The sequence below is a fragment of the Rousettus aegyptiacus genome, unplaced genomic scaffold (genome assembly GCF_014176215.1).
Source record: "Rousettus aegyptiacus isolate mRouAeg1 unplaced genomic scaffold, mRouAeg1.p scaffold_m13_p_3, whole genome shotgun sequence".
In the NCBI taxonomy this organism is placed as follows: domain Eukaryota; kingdom Metazoa; phylum Chordata; class Mammalia; order Chiroptera; family Pteropodidae; genus Rousettus; species Rousettus aegyptiacus.
Window position 1 is genome coordinate 144,700,493 of NW_023416306.1, and position 23,067 is coordinate 144,723,559.

Consider the following 23,067-nt stretch of genomic DNA (forward strand, 5'->3'; position numbering starts at 1 on the left):
AAAGAGAGGTTTGAGGGAGACTTGCATACTTCATCTCACAGTGAAAAAGCATAACATAATCCAAAGTGTTCCTCTCTATTACCCACCTCAAATACCATAATCCTCAGGGTGAAATACAATAAATAAAAGCATGTTATATGGAAGCACGTGAGACCTAGGTTAGGGCTTATGTAAAACACGCCAACCCCATTCAACAAATACTGACACAAAACACTGAGCTGTGTCCTAGTGCATACAAAAATGTACAAGATGGAATCCCTACTTTCAATTTATAATCTGGTACTGATGATGGGAGGGAAAAAGCAACTCTTTAAGGGGAGAGAATATGCTAATATAACATGTCGGCATTTTTTAAATGAACTCTTTTGTACGAAAACTGCACATGCTAAAGAAAACAACCTGAGGGTGGGGCGGATTCTTGGGAAGCAAGAATAGATGGCAGCAGGACTTTAAAACACATCCACATATGAAGAGCAATACTTCTCAAAAACGACAAAAGCAGCAGCAAGAAAAGCCCAAGGGATAAGGAAAGCTAATTTAACCATGTGATGATGCCAAATGATGAACTGTGGGGAGTCAGAAGGGGGAAACCGCATCTTGTTGAGAGAATCATAAATACCTTCAGGAGGAAGATGGCATTGAAACAGGCATTGGCGTGATGATGGGATGTCCACAGCCCAAGACGAGGACCTACCTACATTCTCTGGATCTCTTTACAGAGTCTATTCCACAAGTAAGATCTGTCATAAAACCTTTTCCTAATCTAAACTCTGCTGAGACATTAGGGAACAGAGACATTCAATACAAACCTTAATCTCCAAGAATTTACATCATACACCCTAGTGGAAGCACTAGCCCAAGAGCTAATATCTACTCAACAGTTAAGGCGTGAAAGGCGTTAAGTGGTTCCAAAGGGGATTTCTCAACAAAGGACCACAGTTTTTCATCATTCCATTTACCAATTTCAGATATGGGAGTGAAGACTCAGTGTGAGAATGATGTAGTAAAGAGAAAAGTGAGGATCATTTAGAAAATGATAAATGAAAAGGATGTTTGGCAGAATATTTCTCAAACCTGGTTAAGCATCGGAACCATCGAAGCTGATAGTTAAAATTACTGATTCCTGCCCCCACCTACCCACCTTGGGTGATTCTGATTTAATAGGTTTGAGGTTAGGTAAGAAAATCTATGTCTTGTAAAACTTCTCTCAGAGATTCCTATGTGTGATTAGGTTTAAACCCATATAATATGAAATCCTTGCCCTCCATGAAGATGCAGAATACATATATTTGTATATGCACATGTTTATCAGCATAAAAGGGTAGAAAAAGGATAAATAAATCATTGTGGGCAGATAAATAATTTATGGGCAAGTCTCTTAGTATAAAATTCTACCTCCATTTTTTCCTCTGAAAATCAAAAAGATTTGAAATAGAAAATAATTCAGATCCCTTGTAGTTCTAAAATAACATGATTTGGGTGCTTAGATAAGTGAGATCTTTAAAGAAAAATTAACTCAAGATAAAACATCCCATCTGGCTTTATTGAAACATTGTGAAAAAATTTCAGTTATAAATTGGTTTCTTATATAGAGTTTTCTTTTTTTATGAACTTTTTTTTTTTGTAATACTCTCTTTAACTCACAGATATGGCTCATTTTTAAAAGAATTGTTATAAATAATATAAATGTCAGATTGTGTTTTACATAAGTCAAACAAAATAGCAACAGTACAAGGCATCAACATGACAAAGTATGTATGATTTACACAGGATGCAAGAACTTTATTTTGATGCTCTTTAATTGTTCATGAACATGTCCTACTTGGTTAGGGGTTGTTTATTTTGTTCAAGACAGTTTTAGCAGCTCAGGAAGTGCTGATGTCATCAGCAGTTCCCTGATATAGGATGCTTCCTTGATCATTCAGCATCTAGAATAGTCTTTGACTCGTAAGTTACAAAAAAAATTTATTGAATAAATTCATAAACTCACAGATATGCAGAAATCCTTCTCTTTGCAAAAATTTTCACTAATGGCTTTTAAACCATATGTTGCCATTGACAATTTCGTCTCCTTAGTATTCTAATGTAACTTTTACCTTATAGTTTTTACATGTGAGTAAGTAAGTTCTGGTGTTAATTCTACTGTGTTGGGGGGAGGATTCCTCCACACCAACAACAAGCAATTCTCGGGACACCAGCTCAGGGTTCTATGATTCAAATATATATTTATTATAAATCACGGTATCACTGTGAGTCTGAGTCAGTTTAAGCTTTTTAACCACATTCAGCAATTAGTTAAACTTCAGAAAAGGTTCCTGAACTGTTCTATTACCTACCTGCAAGTGCTGCTTTTCTGCATGACGTCAGCTCGATGATACCCAGAGAGCTTGCAAAAACCGTCATTACTATAAACTACAGGCCAATCTACAATTTGGGCATTTCCCAGTAAGAAACTCGATTCTAAAGAAGAAAGAAGAAAAAGGAAGATTTTTAGCTATATTTAACAATGTACTTCTTTCAAGTAATCAAAAAGACAAATTCATAAAGATAGACAAATGCAACTATGCATTTTTATGTTACACATAATAAAACCTATTCTTAAAATTGACTCAATCAATTTAACATGATCAACAAATGAGTTCTGCAATAAATAAAAGTTTTGCATTTAAACTAAAAACTCCACTGAAGAGAAGCCATTTTATAATAGCTCTTTGCATTCAAATATCCGCTAAGCTATGAAAACAAGGTACGGTTAATATTAAATAAATGTTAATAACTATAATAATGACACGCAAAAACAGATGAGTTTATTAAGATTAGGGCTACAATCACTTCTTCATAAATTGAGAACTCTGGACTTGATAAGAGAGGCAAGCTTAAATGGCTCCTCCAAAAATTCAATTAATGTATTTTTGACTTTATGAAACAAATTCTTTGTTTAAAAATTAGATTGATCTTAAGAAGTCTAATTTAAAATACCACTGAAGAATCTCTTTTTAAAATAAAATTATTCAAAGATATTATTCTCAACCACACACTACACAGAATTTGGAAACTCTTTATTCTAAATAAAGAAACATCTCTGGTCTATTTTTCAAAGTCATAAGCAATAACTTTAGCAAATTATAGATAACATCATAAATATGTTAGCATTAAAAGGAATTAAAATTAAAATATAAAGTATAAAAATAAAAAGTTATTTTTAAATAAATATTTTAAAAGTAAAAATGTTTTTAAAAATACTTTAAAGTATTAAAAATATTTACCTAAAAAAAATACCCTTTGAACTCATATTCAGAGTAATGCACTAAAAAGATAAATTAACTAATGAGTAGATAACTAAGTTTAAACCCTGACTCACAGTTGGTCTTCATAAAAATAACAATAGAATTCAACATTTACTGAGTAACTGCTAAGTAAAAGGCACTAGTTTGGGTGAGGCAATAGGCTAGAATAAGTAACAGTAAAACATATTTTTACTCTCAAAAAAACTTACATATTAAGAAAAACAAATATGTAACAACCAATTACAACTTAGCAAAATATATGCTAAATCAAGAAGCATAGGACGAAATATGAAAAGAAATCTGTCTCAAAACACTAAAAACCAACCGAGAATAAATATAAACTGGAAAAGACAAACCCTTGAAGAAAGGGAGATACATTAAGTGAGATATTCATTTAACTGTTTTTCCCTGAGAGCACTTCCCAATACATATAGTTCATAGGTGACAGAGTTCTAAAAGGAAAGTGAAAGGTCACAATTTAGGGTGGCCAGAGCAGATTAAAGTTAATAGGGAGATTCTTTGACATATGGAGCCATAAATTTATATATAAATATACTTCAAGTCCTTCTCTGAGGCCTGAACTGTGCGTGCACAGGATAAGACTACAAAGGAACTCATCAAGTCCAGAAATGAGGAGAAGACTAAGAGGTAGGCAGAAATTTCACCAGCTCCCCAAGTCTCCAAGACCAATTTCAGAGTCTAGTCCTATCAAGTTAGAGAAGCTTGGTAAATTTCACAAGATTTCCAGTTAGGCCATGTTTTAGGAGTAAGAAACAAGTCCCAGGATAAAAGTCTGTGACTTGAGACTAAAATCAAAAATGTAGAATATGGACTCTCACACACTCACACACACAAAAAAGGCTAAAGTTATGACCAAGGTGATCCATCAGTAATTTGACTACCTGCTAAATAAAATATACTGTTCTTCAAAGGAAAAAATAAAATCCAAAATCCATACAATGTATAAATACAATGTCCAGCATATAATTAAAAATTATCAGGCATGAATAAAAAAAACTGAGAGAATTGTGACACTAATCAAGGTAAAAATTAGGCAATAGAGAAAGAGGTTAACATGGGAACAGAGAAATAAACAATATGATATCTGAAATAAAAAAATGCATGGGATACGTTTAACAGTAAATTGGACCCTGAAAAATAAAGAACAATTTAAAAACATGTCAGTGTAAGTTACTGCAAACTGAAGCAAAGAGAGAAAAAGAATAAAGAGACAGGCAGTCTAAAATATATTTAGTTGAGTCTGGAAAAAAAAAAAGATAGAATAAAGCATAAATGTTATTTGGATAAATGGTGACTAAAATTTTTCCAAACAACATGACAAATAGCAACCAATAGATCGTAGCTCAGTAAACCTCAAGCAAGACAAACATGAAGCAAGCCACAGTAGGAAGATAACGATACAACTGCTGAAAACAAAAAATAGAGAAAAAAAGATACAGAGCCTCACATAAATGGTCAACCGACTTTTTGCAAAGATTCAAGGTAATTTAAAGGGCAAATAAATCTTTTCAATGAACTATACTAAAACAATTGGATATTCATGTGAGCAGAAATTGAACTATGACCCCTACCTCACACCACACACATACACAAAAACAATTTAAAATGTATCATAGATCTAGATACAAGAATGAAAACTAAAAAGAAAACAGAAGGAAATCTTTGCAATGGTGAAGACAAAAATTCCTTAGATAAGACTCATATAAAAATCGTCATAAAAGCAAGTATTATTAAATAAATTAGACACCATCAAAATTAAAACAAACTGCTCATTCAAGGACACTGTCAAGAAAATGAAAAGGAAATCCACAGACCAAGAGAAAAAAATTCACAGTACAGATAGATAGCTGAGAAAGAATTCCTATCCAGAATACAAACAACGAAAAAAAAAATCCTACAAAAGGACAAGTGACTTATATAACAAAATAAGCAAATGACCTGAAGACATTTCACAAAAGAATATATACAATGGCCAGTAAGCACAAGAATAAGAAGTTCACCATCACCAAGCATCAGGGAAATATAAACTAAAAGCACATCACTGTTCGACCACTACAGTAGTTATAAAGACTAATAATATGAAATGTTGATGAAAATGTGGAACTCAAACTCTTTAGAATTTCCCAGTGCAAATATAAAATGGTACAATCACTTAAGAAAATCATTTCTTGTAAAGTTAAATATTCAACTATGACCTAGAAATTTCACTTCTAGGCATTTACTCAAGCGAAATGAAAACGTGTTAACAAAAAGACTTGCAAAAAAATGTTCACATCAGATCTATTCATAGTAGCCAAAAACTGAAAACAATGCAAATGTCCATCAACAAGAGATTGTATTTAAAATTGTAGCATATTCATATTCAACTGTGGGATAGTAGAGGGCCTACCAAGAAAGAGGCAAAAATAACTTTCTTGCAAAGGTTATTATTCTTTACCTGCATGAAGGTATAAGTTACACGGGCAGTATGCATTTGTCAAAACTAATTGTGCTGTACACTTAAGATTTGTGCACAGGGTGGTTAAAGTGGAGATTAAAGTAGCTTATATACACAAAAATGCTTCATAAAGTATAAATGCTACATGGTCTTTTATATATAGCATCAATTGTAAATATTTATAATACAATCATCAGAAATTAACTTCTTTCCCCTCTTTGCGCAGGCCAGGTCCTAGCCAGTTTACCCTTTCTAATCCATATGCCGCACTCCATGCCTACATAACTATGGGCCACAGATAAATGCATGCTCTCCTTGCTTCGGTTCATCCTGATATTCAGTCTGGCTTTCACACTACTGTTCACTGTCTCCCTGAAGCCCTACCTCCATCCTACCATTCTTCATTTAGATCAAGACTCCCAATTAGTTACATCAGCGAATCCTCTCCCAGATTTTCAAAGCCCTCTGAAATTAAGTCTCACCCTCCCCACCGATACAAACATATTTCTCATTACTCCTAAGGTCCATACTACTGCAGTTAGGCCAGTTTCCTCATTATACCACCAAGATATACTCACTCATGATGCCTACTGTCCACTCAAAACACTTCCTCCATCCTTTTGCCTATCAAAACTTTTAAGAACCAGCTCAATTCCACCTTCCCTATGGCACATTCAGTGAGTACCACTAAGCCACATTCCCCTCTGGTTACCACCTATCTATCTCTAGCCTTCCCAGAACAAATTCACTGTTCCCTCTTCTCACTGATTCCATCTCCTCAGCTCCTATTCACTCAACTAACTCCCATCTGGCTTCTGTCTTCACCACCGCAAGACAGCCAGGATCACCAACAACTTCTCCATGTCATCAAATCCAAAGGATGCTTTTTACTCATTTCACTTGACAATTTAGAAGCCTTGGTAACTATTCTCTCCTTGAAAATTTCTCAATCATTAGCTTTCATGGAATAACAGTCCACAGTTTCTCTAGACACTCCTCCATTTCCTTTGCAGGTTCAGAATTCTTCATCCATTGAGTATATATTAGAATCTGTCCACATCAGCTTTTCTTATACTTTCACCTTTCTCCATAGATTTGGTAACTCATCATTTTATATCTCCAAATCAAACCTCTTCTATAAACCCTAGATCTTGATATCCAAGTTGACCTCTCCTTTTAGATATCTTAAATGTACCTCAGTAGAATATGTCCATGACGTTTCATTCCCCTACCTCAGATGGTTTTCCAGGGTTTCCTATCTTAGATAATAGACTCATCATCCACGCAATTATGGAAACCAGAAATGCAGAACCTATCTTTCAACATCCTTCTCATTACTCCTATATCTAATCCATTACCAAATCTTTATCTCCTAGACCTTGCAAGTCTTTCCATGTCTCTGGATCCTCACTATCATCTCCCAATTCCGAGCTTCCCTCACCTCCCCCCGGACCATTCCAACAGCTATCTAGATGGATTATTCTGATCCTTTCTCTGGGATTTCTTCAATGGATGGTCCATGCTGAAGCCAGACAGGTCTTTTTAAAATTCAAATTGGATCATGTCTCCTCCCTGCTTTAACATGGATAGCTTATCATGGCTCTCAAAATGCTCACATCCTTTCCATGGCTTATTATGACCTCAAAGTCTGCTAAACTTCAGCATTCTGTCCCTTGCCCTGAGTATGATAGCCACACTAATTTTTCTTGTATTCTTGTAAGCTTGAAGTTCTCTCTCACTGTAAGAACTTTTAACTTGCCATTCTCACTGCCTAAACACCATTCCTTTCCCCCCTCATCTAATGGACATCTGTGTTTATTTAGATCTTAACTCAGTTGTCATGACTTCGGTGAATGGGATTAGTGTCCTTTTAAGAGTCACAAGAGAGCTTGCTTCCTTCGCTCTGCTCTCCACCATGTGACGATACAATGAGAAGTCAGCATTCTACAACCAAGAAGAGGGTTCTCACCAGAACCTGACCATGCTGGCACCCTGATCTCAGACTACCAGCCTCCAGAACTATGAAAAATAAATTTCTGTTGTTAACAAGCCACACAATTTATGGTACTTTGTTATAGTAGCCCAAATACACTAAGATATTCATCAGTCAGTCTTAGGGAAACCAGTCCTGATTGGTCCTCACAGTTCTTAGCATACCAAGAGCCATGAACTCTGGAACACTGAACCTTCCTTGGGATCCAGACTGTTCCAGTCCTTGAAGATGTCTACAAACATTTCATGTCCAAATAGATCAAATATACCATATGTTCTGGCATACGGGGCCTAATAATCAGGTTGTATCCCTACCAAGTGGCAGTGGCCCAGTACGACAATTCAAAAACTAGACCTCCACACATGTGCAGATCCTGGAATGAATCTCTGCAAGAGGCTGTCTTGAAAACACCTCATTATATTCTTTCAAGTCAATCCAGTATCCTCTCAGAAAATGACACGAAATAAAATAAGCACCTTTCCCTCGTGTTAGAAGGTTGAAAACTAAATCATAGGCCCTAATTCAAAATGGTCCACCAAGAATTACAAGTGTTTCTCAATTTTGACTGCACGTCCAATAGGGACAGAGGCTGAGGAGGACTGGAGGGGCCAGGCCTCATCCCTCAAAGATTCTGTCTTAGTTGGTCTTGGAGTAAGATCCAATCATCCATATTTGTTCTCAAATCTTCCCAGGTGGATTTAATATGCAGTCAGGGTAAAGAAGCACTAATTTACTGCTGCAACAATTCCCAAATGCTGGTGGCCACGGTAGGATCTTGTAATGTGTGTCAAAAATACAGATTACTAAATTCCAATGCAGGCACACTGAACAGACTCCCTCAGAGAGGAACACAAAAATATAGCCATGGAGGAAAGTCTTATGCTCAGCCAGGTTAGGAAAACTTTTATCTAGTGCCTTGCTACTCAAAGTGTAGGCCAGTATCAACTGGGAGCTTATTAGCAATGCAGAATCTAGGAACCACCCCAGAACCTGCATTTTAACAAAACCATCAGGTGACCTCCCACTCCCCCCCACCACCACCACCCCACCCTCCTCAAGCTCATGAATGCACTCATCTTGTGAATCCTTTCCATCTTTTAAGGATGAGAAAGCAGACCAGGAAAATTAAAGTACTCACTGAATTTAGGAAAAGGGTGTCTGGTAAGGGAAAAACACAGACCAGGCCACATTGTCTAAGATTTTCTATTATCTCACACTATATTTCTAAACTGCTATCTAAGCTTTTGCTTTGCTATAACATAAAGGAAGCACTTCCTCTTTACAATGCTATTTCTTCCGACACTAGGAAAATAACTACATTCAACTTAATACCTCTGCATGTTAATCCCATTTCTATAGGAGATCGTACCAGCCATGAAGTCAATAATCCTGGCTGATAGAAATTTCTGGAAGAAGTTATATTAAGTAAATTAAAATAATACAAAAGTATGTGAAATGTTTCTTTCCTTTCTACAGCAATTCCAAGAAAAAAAAAATGTTTTCCTGAGTTACTCCAATATTATCTATATGTGACATGATTGGATAACTTTTTTTTTTGTTGTTCTGTGTTTTATGAAAACTGTGTATTCTGATCTAGAAATTTCATGGACATTAACAATGGTTAATTTCCTCTGGGGGGAGGGGTTTAAACCTCTATCTTTTCCTCTCCCTCTTTCTCTCTATTGCCCTCCCTTCCATCTTTTTTTATGCAAATGTCCCTAGAGAGATACATTTCAAAGCATTAGCACAGAGAAGTTTTAAGATATTTTAAGAAGTGCTAAAACACACAGAAGAATTCTAGAGTACTGACAAGGACAGAAGACATGGACTAGAGGTAAAGGGAAAGAACTTCATACAAAGAAGCAGAAACAGAAAACATTTTTACTAATTTATAGTTTTTCCAAGGTCTAGGGCTCCTTCTGAGGAAAGTCAGTTTGATTTTCCCTCTGAGGGTGTTCCTTTAGTCCTATCTTTGGGGAAGCACACCAGTCAGAAGTCATCACTCTTATTCTGAAAGCCTTAAAACCTGGGCGCAGAGTTCCAACAGTAGAGGCGAAGTGCAGGCAGAAACCGGAAACCTGGCTGAGAGCTATTTCAAGCTGCTCTCCCAGATTACTGGTAGGGCCTCCATGAAGAAGGACTTGAGTGCAGGTGAGTTCCAGCTCCAAGTATTACCCCAATCTCCACAATCCTCTGATTCAAAGAGCTAAAGAATGCACAGTCCAAAAACCAGTGACCAAGAAGAGAAATTTGAAGCTTAAAAAGCAACACAATAATATCCACGTAACAATCACTAATGTTTTCTAGAAGGGATTGAATGAAGAGGGCATTTAACAATGCTGAGTGTCAAATATTCATTATAAAGTTGGGTTTGGGTTTGAGATTTTGGTTTTACTAAAAAGTTTACTTTGTTTTTCATTAGAATCAGCCTCTTATTAAAATCTGAAGCTACATGTTTCTCTTCCACAAGAACCACCAGACTGACTAAGCCAATTATCTGGCCTGCGATACTCTTTTCTGAAGATTCGTAAGTAGAATACAAAAATCACCTCTGTACACAGTCGCACTAAGCCCCCTTTGGCTGCATTCTGCTTTACTTCAGGGAATGAAAGGGGAGCTAGACGACAAAGGGATGGTGCAGGCGATCTCCAGAGCATCACTCCAATCTGGCTGTCTTCCAGTTATCCCCATCTCAGGAAAATCTTCCCTACCTCTCTCTATATCCAGACGCTTGAGCTAAAACCCTGAAAGTTATTCTTCTTACCTCTTCATTCATCACCCAATTCATCACTAAACCCTCATAATTCTACTAACAAAACATGTCAGTTGCCTCCACTTCTGCCCATCTCTGCTGCTATCATCCCAGGTCAACTCACCATCATCTCTTGCCTGAACAATGAGAACAGTTGCCTAGAGGGTCCCCTAATTTCTTCCAACTCAACTTGGCATTACACATCAAGTAACCCATGTAACCAGGAGATGTATCTACTGCACTTGACATATAATGCAGAAGCCTTACCCGGAAAAGCCTATCTCTCCGTCCATGTTACCAACCTTTCTCTTCTTTTACCCACTGCAATGCAACTACCCTGGACTTTAAGCATCATACCCTTAGCCACTCATTTTCTCTTTTTCTCCTTAAGGCTATTCACATGCTTTCTCTTCGTATCTAAAATATTCTTCTGCCCACTAAACTATCCAATGACCTCTTACTTGAGGTGTTAATTTAACACTACTTTCTTAGAAAGGCCTTCCCTGACACTGCCTCCTAATCGAAATTAGTCCATCACACCTCATCGCAGCATCCTCCCCTTTTCCTTCAAAATGCTTACCATGATCTATAATTATATATTCAATATGAATTTTCTGAATGTCTGTCTCCCTACCAGACTCCAAGTCCCATGACGTCAGGGACCATGCCAGTTTGTCACCACACACCACAAATGTTCATTAAATGAGCAAAACAAATACAAAAATTCTGATTCTTATTAAAGTCATACTGCACTAAATAATTATTAGAGCAATGCTAGACATTGTCAAGAATATAGATAAGAACAGCACCAGGTATTTTTCTTCAAAGAAGTGACAATTCTGTAAAAAAAAAAAAAAAAAAAAAAAAAAAAAAAAAAAAAAAAAGGTGTTCCTAAGCAGAGTTCCCTGAACTCTGGAAACTTGTAAATTTAAATCATGAAGCGTATATAATTTTTTAAACTTGTCTTCTGGGCGAGCGATATCTATACATTTAAGTTTCTTAGAACAGTAACAAAACGAACAACCCGTGAAGCACATATAACACATTTTATTTGGGTTAAATAATGTCCTGGCACAGATGGCTAAACAGAAGCATAATTTATATGTCATGCCCACATCCACAATGTTGATTCCTGGTAGGTGTATTGCCCACTTCCAATATGTCTATATATATAAAAATATAGAGAGAGGGAGAGAGAATGTATGTGTGTGTGTGTGTGTGTATAGACCCATATACATACACTTTGTACCTTTCACAATGAGACTATTAATTATATAATAATATTGGCAACACTAAGCACATCATCACTGTGGGAGTTTGAAATATGCGAAAAATATCTGTTAATTTATTCAAATTTGTTCAGCTGTCATCAAAGTTAAAAATATGCCTTCACTTTTCATCTTCTTCAAGATCAAAGGAACATTTCTAAGTTTCTATGTTTTTTTACGACATTATTTTTCAACTTAGCCAGAGTGGTTCAGAACACATGAGAAACTTTATATTTCCAAAATTCTAGTGGTAGGAATAGTAGCAATTTTGTTATAGAAATATTTCTACACACTCATACAAAAAGAATATTCAACAATGCAAAGTTTATACTTTTAATGCTAGGTGTTTTGTTCATGAGAACGTGGGTTTCTAAAAAGTATACTGTCAAAATCATTAGAAGGAAAACATAATTGCAATAATGGCACATAGGATTCGTAGTCTCAAAATACAACAGAAAAAAAACTTTACTTGAATATAGATAATGACAATTTTCTACTGGATTTTATTACAATAAAATTTCTTAAGATACCTAAAGCTATAAGACATTCGCTACTCATATAATCTTGGATTAGAGCTAAATCAGTCAACATGTATTTATCAGGAAGAAAAAGTACTACATATTTAATGATTAAGCATCACTTTTCAATCCTGAAAATAAACAAACCATGTTTTTGCAAATGAGTTGCATCTGTTCTGAAGGGATTATGCATTTTCTTTGAAGTTAACCTTTTAAGGCAATCAAATACTAATGGTGAGATAACTAATGAAGAATTTCAATTAAAAGACTAGCCTGACCTGTACATCTGGTAGAAAAACAGAAGTGAGCCTTTCTGAATACATTTACAATCTAATTTATTTTGTCCTTTTTAAATTTTTTTTTCTACTGTCTATGCACTAGATGCTAATTGTTTAAGGGAAAGATGCAGATCATAAATTCAACTCATTCCTCATTTGGCCAAATTTCACTGGGCCAGTTACAAAAAGAAGTTGACATTTCTACCACCTTCTTCGGATTCTCCAAGTACTGCCAGTGAAGAGAAATGATATTTCTTTGGCTCCAAGTAGTAGTTTCTTGCTGGGTAGAAGAGAGATGTTTGTTTGTTTGGTTGGGGTTTTTACCTCCAAATAGAATAAGCACTTGGTAAAGTGAATCCATATGATTTTAAGCTCAGATCCTCCACCAGTTTATGAAAGTCTCAACAGTTAATATTTTGCTTTCTTTGGATTAAAAAAAAAAAAAATCTCCCTAACTTAACCTTACCTAGAGAAAAGAGAAAAAGGTGAATATTTATTCAGCCCTTACTCTGATGAGGCACAGTGCAAGATCTACTACATTTGTGGTTCTTTTGAATTTTTCCAGCAGTAATGCAAGGTAATTATTATAACACTGGAGAGTCCTAGTATGTCACTGTAGGTAAGGGCAAAGCCAGGACAGGAGCCTTTTTCTTCAAGGTGGAAACACCTTTGCTCTATTGAGAGCACTGTTCTCTGAGCTTGCAAATACCACCATAGAGTTTCAGAAAGATTACCAGTTACCTTGACTATGGTTGCTCTAGTAGAAGAGAGACTGCTTTAGGAATGAAAAAGGAGAATGTGGCACACCTTCCATTCCTCACTCTCAGAGGAGATACTTTGTTCCCAAGCCCAGCTCTTTTCTTTTGACCTGAAATTCTTTCTTTGGTCCATCATATTTCCATACACTGGCTGCATATGATGTCAGTTATGAACATGTCTCATGCTCTGAAATGAGTCATTATAGTAAATGGGCATAAATTCACTTACTCTGCACACAGCATTTGTTGAGGGTACAAAAGAAGTACATTGCAAAATTCTTATCCCTAAAGATTGATAACTGATCATTATACCTCAATACCTTTGACAAAAATGAGGAAATACCAGAGAAACTAAGTCTGTTTGAAGACAAAACCAACGATAAATTCAATTCTGGCCACAATGGGTTTTAGGTGGCTTGTGCAGAGTGCAGGAAGAGAAATTCCATAGGCCACTGGAAACACAGGACTGGAGCACAGGGTGAGTAAAGCAAGCACAGAGCAGAAGCCTACTTCTGAAAAGAAGGGTGAAGATGTAAGAAAGACAGCTGAAGGCTGAACCTGGAGGCCTATTCATTCTTCGGAAGAAAGGAGAGGAGAAGGGGGAGGGAAAGAACAGAAGGAGAGGAGAGGAATAAAGTAATAGAAAGGGAATAGGAGGAGAGCCCAGAAAAAGAACAGGAGAAAGTGTAAAGACATGAAATCCAAAAGATGAACATGGATGTGGAAAGGGTAGGAGGGCACAGTCTCAAATCCTGCACAGCCCGAAAAATGTGGACAAATAAAAGGCCTTTGGATTCACAAGAAGGATGCTCACTTATAACCTTCTAGGAAGCTTCAACATTGTAGTATAGACAGAAATCAGCTGAAAATAGATGCAAAAGGAAATGGCGACCAAGTTTCAGAGGCATCAACTACAGATGGTGCAATCAAAGATCTAAACGTCTGAATGATAAAAATAACAGCACTAATACAGACCGATATGGTGTTTGTTATGTGCCAGACACTGTTCTCAGCACTTTGCACATATTACCTCATTTAATCCTCACTTCAACACCATAAGCTAGGTAGTACTGTATTTTACAGAGGGGAAAACTAGGTACAGTTAAATAAGTAGCAGAGCTAGTAAGCATCAGAGCCAGGACTCCAATGCAAGCCTCCAGAACCTATGGCTCCAAACCAAAGTGTACAGAGGCCCTCAAATAAAAAAAGAAGACACATCATTTTTATCATTGTGTTCATTATGCATCCCCAGGGCTTATATCAGTGCCTAGTACACAGTAGGCACTCCATAAATTTTTGTTGCATTAATGATTAATTAGAAAGAATATGAAGGTCGAGCAAAAGGATGGGAGCTGTTTTTAGGGGATTTTATTCTGGGACTATTTAACCCTCACTGAAGAATTCCTCTATTTTCTCAATGCTATAAATGTATGAAAATGAACTAATTGTGCTTTAATTTGCCCCCAAATAAAAAATTCCAGCAGACAGAAAAGACTTACAGAAAAGATCAGAATAAAGGTTAACTTTTCCCCTCAATCCAAGTGAATTGTTTGATTTTCACTTAAATGGTGATCTGAGGCTGGCCCTGCAGTCTCTAAATAGTCCACTGGATATGGCAGCTGCTCCTCAAGGCTAAACTCACTCCGAAGATACTTAAACTGGTAAGGATCGATTTGCAGTGATAAAACTTACCATCAGTAACCCCTAACTGGAAAATTGTGATGAAAAGTAATTTAATTAGAATCCGCAAATTTCTAAACAGTTCTTTCCTGTATAAAATAGTGCATCTTTTAGGCCCTTGGAGATGAGAACAAAACTGATAGAAAAAATTTCAGCTGCACATCAAGTTGGAACAGGATAAGAGCAGATCATTTATGACTTCACCTCTCACGCTCTCATGAGACACATTTGACTGGCCCTCTACCATGTGATTTTCATTTTCAGATATGTGCACTGAGTAAGTATTTTAAAATACACAATTACTTAAATAAGCTTACTAGATTTAATCACTATTGCTTTGGGGGGAAATCAATTACAGAGTTGTCTAATTTAGGAGACAAAATCAAAAAGCATTTATTCAACTAGGACTTAGTTTTATGTGCTCTTCATGGTGGAGGGTATAAAGTATGTGTAAGATATAACCAATATCTTTAGAGAGCTTAGTTCACATACCAACATTTTCATGACTTTCCAGTTGAATGTCATTACTTTGAGAAACTGCTATGATTGTGTGCTTAAGCTCAGATCTCAAATCACTTATCCCTTGAAATCAATAAGGACTTCATACATAGTACTTGTATTTCTTTCATGGAATCAGACCCCAAGAAAGATAAAGTTCACTTCAATAAAGTTTCAAATAGCTTTTCAATTACTCTCTCTAAATTATTTTGCTTTTCACTTAATTTTCATACCTTTTTCCATATGAAAACATATCACAAAGCTACTATCTAGGATGTTTACTATCTCTCTTGGATGATAACCACATACAACCGAATACTGAAACAATGTCTAAAATACACACTGATTTATGAGACAATATTATGACTGCTCCTCATTCAATCAAATATTTTCAAAACTAAGCCTTTCCAGTATTAACTTCTATATTATATAAAGTAAGGATATTAAAATGATTCTTTTTAGTCATTCCTCAGTGATACAAAGGAGTCATACCACAAATTATTAAGCTAGAGTATTTAGTGGAATATATTGAGGATTTTTTTTTTCAGTTTTATTGAGGTAGAATTGACAAATAAAAATTGTATATATTTAAGGTATACAACTTTGTTTTCAGATACATATACTTGTGAAATGATTATCACAGTTAAGAAAATTAACATATCCATCATCTCACATAGTTATCATTTGTGTGTGTGTGTGTGTGTGTGTGTGTGTGTGTGTGTGTGTCAAGAACATACGGCAGGATTTTAAAAACTCTGCTATTGGCAAAGGAAAATGTTTATAAATATCCATTTCTTACACCACATGAAAACTATTTTCTTTAACCTCAATTTCCACCACAATTGTCACTGGTTTTTGGTTGTGGCTTGTTATTCATGTTTATTTGATTTCACAATGTAGTTCTTTTAGTTATAAATTGTTGTGTGGCATACTTTAATTTTCTCATTAAAATTAATTTTTAGGACATTTCAAGGCATCTCTCAACAAGTACTTTCGAACCTTACCAAAAAGAAAAAGACGAATCCCTAAAACCAAGATTCAGGCTTGCTGATTAATAGGAAATGAAATCTCTTAAAGTAATATTATCTCTAATCACATTTTTGGGGAGCTTAATAAGTTTGGGAAACTTTGAAAAATATTTTTTTCATTCTGTATTTTATTTTAAAAGTCTGAATAACATCACAATACTAGAATCATGTCCTAAGTAAATAAATTATCTTTCAGTAAAATCAAAGCACTGTCATGAACTGATCCTACTTCATTAATTCAATTTAAATTATATCAAGATATCTGCCTAGGGACAATTTTTTTGAAATATAAAATATGTATTCATCCTTACAGTATGAACATTATTTATATGGCATTTTTCTGCAAAAATTTGTATTTCATATATATTACCATCACACTCAATGGCTTATTATAATAAAAATTTATCTGCTAAAGTAAATGTTCTACTAGTCTAAAATTTATTAAAATTTATTTCTTTATATAAACTATTTTTATTGATAACACATTCATTTAGTCACAAAACATTGGTCATCATCAACTAAAATAAGACTGTAATAATTAAAAGAAATAAATACCTTTCTTTGTTTTACTTCTCTGTGTCTTATGTTTTAGATATTTTCTTTCAAGAGCAACAACTAACTACATTGATTTTAACCTCCAATCAAATTTGAGGAGAAAAGAAAGAAAACAGGAGATTAACTACTTGGTTCACCTGTGACAGAACCTATAGTGACCTCTTGTGGTAAATTCTAACCTCAGAGCTTTGAAGAACAATACATAACCTTTTCCTAGACTAGACCCTGGAAAATGTGGAATCATTGTTTCTCCATGCTAGCAAACAGCTGTTGTTAACAATGAAAGTCAAAGATAAATATTGACTAAATTAAAAGATTTCTTTTTGGAATCTACTCAGTCATTGCCAATTAAAATAATCCTAAAGCTCCCTTCTATCAAAAAGTACTATTTTATATGGTTCTGTTAGTAAAGCAGTTAAAAGATAACTAGGTGCATGGATTTCATACACACCCTACTTCTGGAATCAAGCAAAAGATAGACAAATAAGGCAAACCTAGTGAAGACAATATTGTCCTGGGATAAACAGCTCTTTAGTCAGGAAAGTACTGCATTTGTTATATAACACAGTGTGGGCTCTAAAGCAAAAGACAATCCTCTGGCTTATTTATAAATATAATCAAGGAACTGTCAGTATAATTTCAACCTCTATGATATTTTAAAAGTGAAAGCAATACACTGTAAGACCTGGGTAAACCAATGCTTCTAAAACACCATGTGGTTTTATCATGAGTTGTCATGTGGTTTTAATATTTCCTGAATAGCAGTTTAGATGTTAAAGAAAATCTTTTAAGAAAAAACTTCAAGAACTTTATAACAGAAAAATTCATTTTTCACCATCTCTTTTACATTGTATAATTCTTAAAAGTTATTATTCCTTTTTTGCTTTGTTTTTAAATCACTAGTTCTCTATTTCATGTTCTCTAGGTTCCCCTTTAAGATCTGTTTTTCCAAATATTAATTATAGTACAAAAATAGGTTTGGATATTCCTATAAGTAAGAGACAACTGAGTAATGAAAGTGCTTGTGCAACCTGGGTATCTTGAGCAGAAACTGAGTATACTGAATCTCTTATCTTGAAAGTTAAATGGTTCATAAAATACTGCCTACTGTCTTCTTCTTTCCTTATCCTATTTTCTCTAAAGAGGAAAACATTTCTAGTTTTTCATGTTTAAAATATTAAAGAACAAAAATTTCTAATAAAAATATATTATTTTTGAAGTTATGTTTTCAAATGGCAACATATTCCACCATTACCCAAACTAACCATTTATGCCTATTTGTCAAGGAATCAAAGACAACATATGAATAAAGTGTGCTGCCCAAAGACATAATCATATTGAAGGTCTTTGAAATATTTTGTTTTGTTTTTTAAATATAAAATTGCACCTAATAGTCCTAAAAACTGTTGCTTTATTTCAGCTGCCTTCCCTTTACCCACAAGCTTACTGCTCCCTACAGCCCAATATATATTGATAAATAGCTTGCATAAATAATTAAAATTTAAACAAGGGAAGATAGCCTAATAATGTTCCAGACACAGATACAGTCAATAAGCACTTTGGGCGGAGGAGGGGGACTCCCATGAGACACTGCACAGGTGTAATGAACTTATCACATCATTCCCACACTTTCCTTTTCTACCAACTTATTCTTGATAGTCAAAAATGCATCTAAACCTTGCTATTACATTTATATGTTTGACCTTTACAACTTCTTGGAGTAATAACATGCTCACTATACCTACTAGAATCATATGCTAGGAATCACTATAATGCCTTTTATTTGTCTTTTAAAACTGAAAAAGAGGAATTCCCTACTTCTACTATTTGGGGATTTGTCTGTAAAGTATGTGTGTATCCATCCTTTTCAGCAGCTCTCATTATTTTGTTTTATAGACTTTGAATCACCCATAATACTTTGAAATGCTTTCCCATAACAGACTAAGTCAACTAAATAAGGAAAATAAAAAGCCAATCTCAAGAGGTGTAAAAAACAGTGAAAAGGCTACGCTGCTACTCTAGGGCACTGAATACAGCACTGTTTGTTATTCTGGGAAATTGCAACTGGGGAGTTTGGAATTTTATTAGGAACTCCACACACTTGCTCTTTTGTTCTGCATCATCAAGAAGTCCTCTGATGGATTTCTAATTGGCTGAGATTTCAGCTCATTAGTGGTATCCACAGACAAATAAAAGCCTGATGTTCTCTCTTTGTGTCCATTTCCCTTTCATGTCTGATCTCCCCCTTCCTCTCTTCTCTCCTTTCTCCTCTCTCCTTTTCTCTCCTCTCCTTTCCTCTTCTCTCTCTCTTTCTCTCTCTCTCTCTCCCGCCCCTCCCTGCCTTCCCCTTCTCTCTGTTACTTTCTATATCTCTCTTTTGCTCTTTGTGTGAGAGAGAAAAAAAGAGTTTCTTTCTTCTGCATTTACCTTTCTACCTAGGTGGACGCCTGTCTATATGTTTATCTGTGCGCCTCTCTATGTATATGATTCTATTTCCTCTGACTCTCACTAAATGATCTGATCTCTTCGTAAGAAGAAAATGATGTTGTATCATAAAAAGAAGCATTTCATGCAGTAAAGGTAAATAGAAAATTCCAGCCTCTCTCTCCAATTCTTAAATATATTGGGAGTGCTGCCTTCTTCTTTTTCCTTTCCCACTAAAGCTCTGCCAACACCTCACTTTCAATGTTGTTAAGTTAGTGAATAATGAAATCTTCACTGTGACAAACTCAATCTGTCTGTGAGAATTCTGAAAGGAAATTTCTGTTAGTCTCAATCAAACAATTTCTCAGAATAAATTTTCCCATTTCTCTGCCAAATCATATAGAAATGGCAATGGCTGTGGGAAATGACCACATGAACGTACAGACCAATTTAATACTATAGTTTTCATTTTCCGAGGTTCTTCCTGTAAGAGTGGTACTGAGACTGTCCAATATTTATTATGTACACATGCGCATAGAGTTATCTCAAGTATCTAACACATTTCAAACAGAGCTCAGAGGTTTTGAGTAGTGGTATTAAAAGTTAGCCATAAGCAATCAGAAGTGATATGTAAAATGCCAAAACAAATAATTTTCATTCACCCTTGGTGCTATCCATGGAAATAAACATGAAACCAATGAAACGATTATGAACATGACATGTGAAAAAGGTAGAACATTCATTAACTTGGATGGAAGATGTAAAATGGAGGCAACAGAAGCAGATAGTTCTAAACCACATAAGGTAAGTCTTAATTGCATGGTATGTATGAAATAAAAGGTAATCATCTAAACACTGGCTCACAATTCCAGTCTGCATACAAAGTTTCAACCCAAGACGCTATATTAGTAAACTTCAGTGGAGGGACTGTCATCTTCTGTCTGATTACCCTACGAGGCAACAGAGAACCTGTGGGCTTTATTCTTTAAGGCCTTCTCTGAAAAGTCCTATCACAGACAAATTGCAAAGAGTTGAAATAACTCAAGAAGATCAGAAAGTTAAAATAAGACTGATAGATCTTAAATAACTGGTTCCAATCACCTTTAAATTTCTCAAACTGGTGTTTTAACAATAATATCTCCCTTGTACTTGAGGTCTTCTGTAATAGTAATGCAAGGTAATGGTTAAACACAGAAATTGCCTACCATTACAAATTCGTATTTTCTATTATCATGAAAAATCAAAAACATTTGGAATCACACTGGAATGTCAAAAAAATATTATAGGATTTTTAATAAACTAAACCAGTTTTATTAGCTTTTTTTTTTAACCCAAAAAGTCTACTCTAGAATTGGATAGTACCAAGTGTTGACCACAGGAGAAGAAATAAAGTCAAACGCCTCAAATTAAAACCAAATATTGTGTTAGAGCTTTATGAAAAACACCTTTGGACATTTAAATATACATAGTCCCAAAATCGGGGGGAAATATCTACAAGCCAAAAAGAGATCCTAATCTAAGAATATAATCTAATCTACCAATTCAGGGAAAGCATATTTAATTATTTATTATTATTTGAGAGTGCTCTGTCTTGCCCACCAGGCAGGAAGCTTCCTGAAAACAGATGTGTCTTAATCATTTTTTTATCCAAAGGATCCCGCAAAGCGTCTATTAAGGCACTCGAAAATATTGTTTAAATGAATCAATGAATGAATGAACAATGAAGTATGGAACTGCAGAGTATTGCCATTGCTTTGGTCCAAGCTCTACTGTAATCAATATGCAGAAATGTCACTCTCATAACTGTCCAAGCAAGGTGTCTTGCAACAAAATAACAAGCCTCTAAAGAAAAGAAAAAAAAAACTTTTTAAAGTGTACTTTACATATCTTGCTTATAAAACTGAAAATTACGTAAAAGAATTTTAAACAAGTAGAAGATGTAGATTTCAGGAAAATGCAAAATTTGCAAGGTCTTAAAATGTGAAATATATAACCTTCTTATTCAGAGTATCTCGGAGGAAATGAGTGTATAAATGGATGGCATTTTAAAACACTCTAAGACAAGTAAACCTTGACATCGGTAGCCAGGGAGAATGGCATTTTTAAAAATTCTTTCTCTAGTTACTTTAAAAACACAATAACTATTGTTTCTACATTTCTCCTATTTAAGTCAAAGCAAATATATAAATCAATATAGGCCAATGCACAATAAAAATTTTTTAAAAAAACTTTTAACACAAAGTCAGCCACAGTAATTGCCTTCCCATTTTTCAAGCACCCTCTTAATTAGGTTCGATTCTACCTACTTTCCCCAGCACAAGGCTCCTCTCAGCAGTGCCCCGTTGGGCCCAAAAGCCATTCCGGAGACTTAAACCTTATTAGGAGCCACTTTCGCGGCCATTCCCAACTTGAGGGAAGCCCTTGCACTGAGATTAACTAACTCTTAAGAATTTGTTCAGTCTCTGGAGCCTACTTGGGGGAAAATGTAGGCAGAGGACGAACAAGAAAAATACTCTCACTGAAGCGAAACTCAACTATATTCTCCAGACGTACCTATGCCCTACCCACTCCCCCTTAGCTTCTCCAGGTTTCGGGCTCTGGACAGGTGGGAGGAGGGTGAGTACGCCGTGAGAGGGAATGCAACTAACTTTCCACCACCACCTCATTCCCATCCCCACCCAGAATCAGGTCCAACTAGTAACTGAAGACACCAGGTAGGGCTGTCTACATCCCTCCTGGAGAGGGATGGGGCGGGGAGGACGGGGGCGCGCTTGGGCAGGATAGACGTGGGGGGTGTTCGGAACTGCAACTCTTCTTACCACTGGAGCGCCTGACGATGTTCTCCAAAAATGTGTTCTGCGGTGCCACCAGCCCTCTCTTGCCCCCCGGCATCCTGGGTCTGGAGAGCGGCGGCCAGGATCCGCGGCGGGGGAGGGGGGGATGCAGGAAGAGAAGGTGGAGGAACTGGAGGAAAAGGTGGAGAAGATGGAGCCGAAAGAAGAGGGGGCGCGGCGGCGGCGACGGGGTCCCCTGACTGTGTCTCCAGCCCGACCCGGATGAGCAGCTCTGGCGAGGAGGACCAGGCAGTTCATGGTAGTAGCGCTCCCCCGGCCGCGGCTGCCCAGACAGTGGCGGTGCCGCACACGGGGCTCGGGAACTGCAGGCTCCGCGGGGCACAGTGCGCCTGCGCCGCCCCCGCTGTCGCTGTCCCGCCGGTGCTGATGCTGAAACTGCTGCTGAGGCTGCTGCCTTGGCGGCGGTCGCCTGGGCGCGGGCTCAGCATTTCTCCCCCTGCCCCGCGCCCCGAGGCCCGGGGAGCGGGAAAAGCCAACTGAAGCGCCTGTCTTCCAGTCCCTCTTAGCCCAGATCCAGACCCCTTTACCGCGCTTTCCTCTCCCCTTGCCCTAGCCCACTCCTCTCGCTCAGCGGGATCGCGGCTGCCCTGCCGAGCCCAACTTCTGCGGGGCTGCGCGCCTGGTTGCCGCTCCTCTCTCCCCGGAGATCGAGACGAACGCTGGCAGTCCAGTGGGGTCGTGGAGTGGGAGAGGTAGTGGGAGAAGCAGGCAGGAT

At 36.6% G+C, this 23,067-nt stretch overlaps 1 protein-coding gene across 1 annotated transcript in view; it reads right to left on the bottom strand.

Moving 5' to 3' along the window:
* KCNH5 (potassium voltage-gated channel subfamily H member 5) overlaps positions 1 to 22,642 on the bottom strand; it is a 251,229-nt gene extending 228,587 nt beyond the window's left edge. Inside the window, exons 1-2 of the mRNA XM_016141793.2 lie at positions 22,317 to 22,642; positions 2,337 to 2,460 (exon numbers count right to left, since the gene is read on the bottom strand). Coding sequence (XP_015997279.1) covers positions 2,337 to 2,460; positions 22,317 to 22,389 — 197 coding nt within the window. The 5' untranslated portion in view covers positions 22,390 to 22,642. The remainder of the gene's footprint in view (positions 1 to 2,336; positions 2,461 to 22,316) is intronic.
* Positions 22,643 to 23,067: the final 425 nt, after the last annotated feature.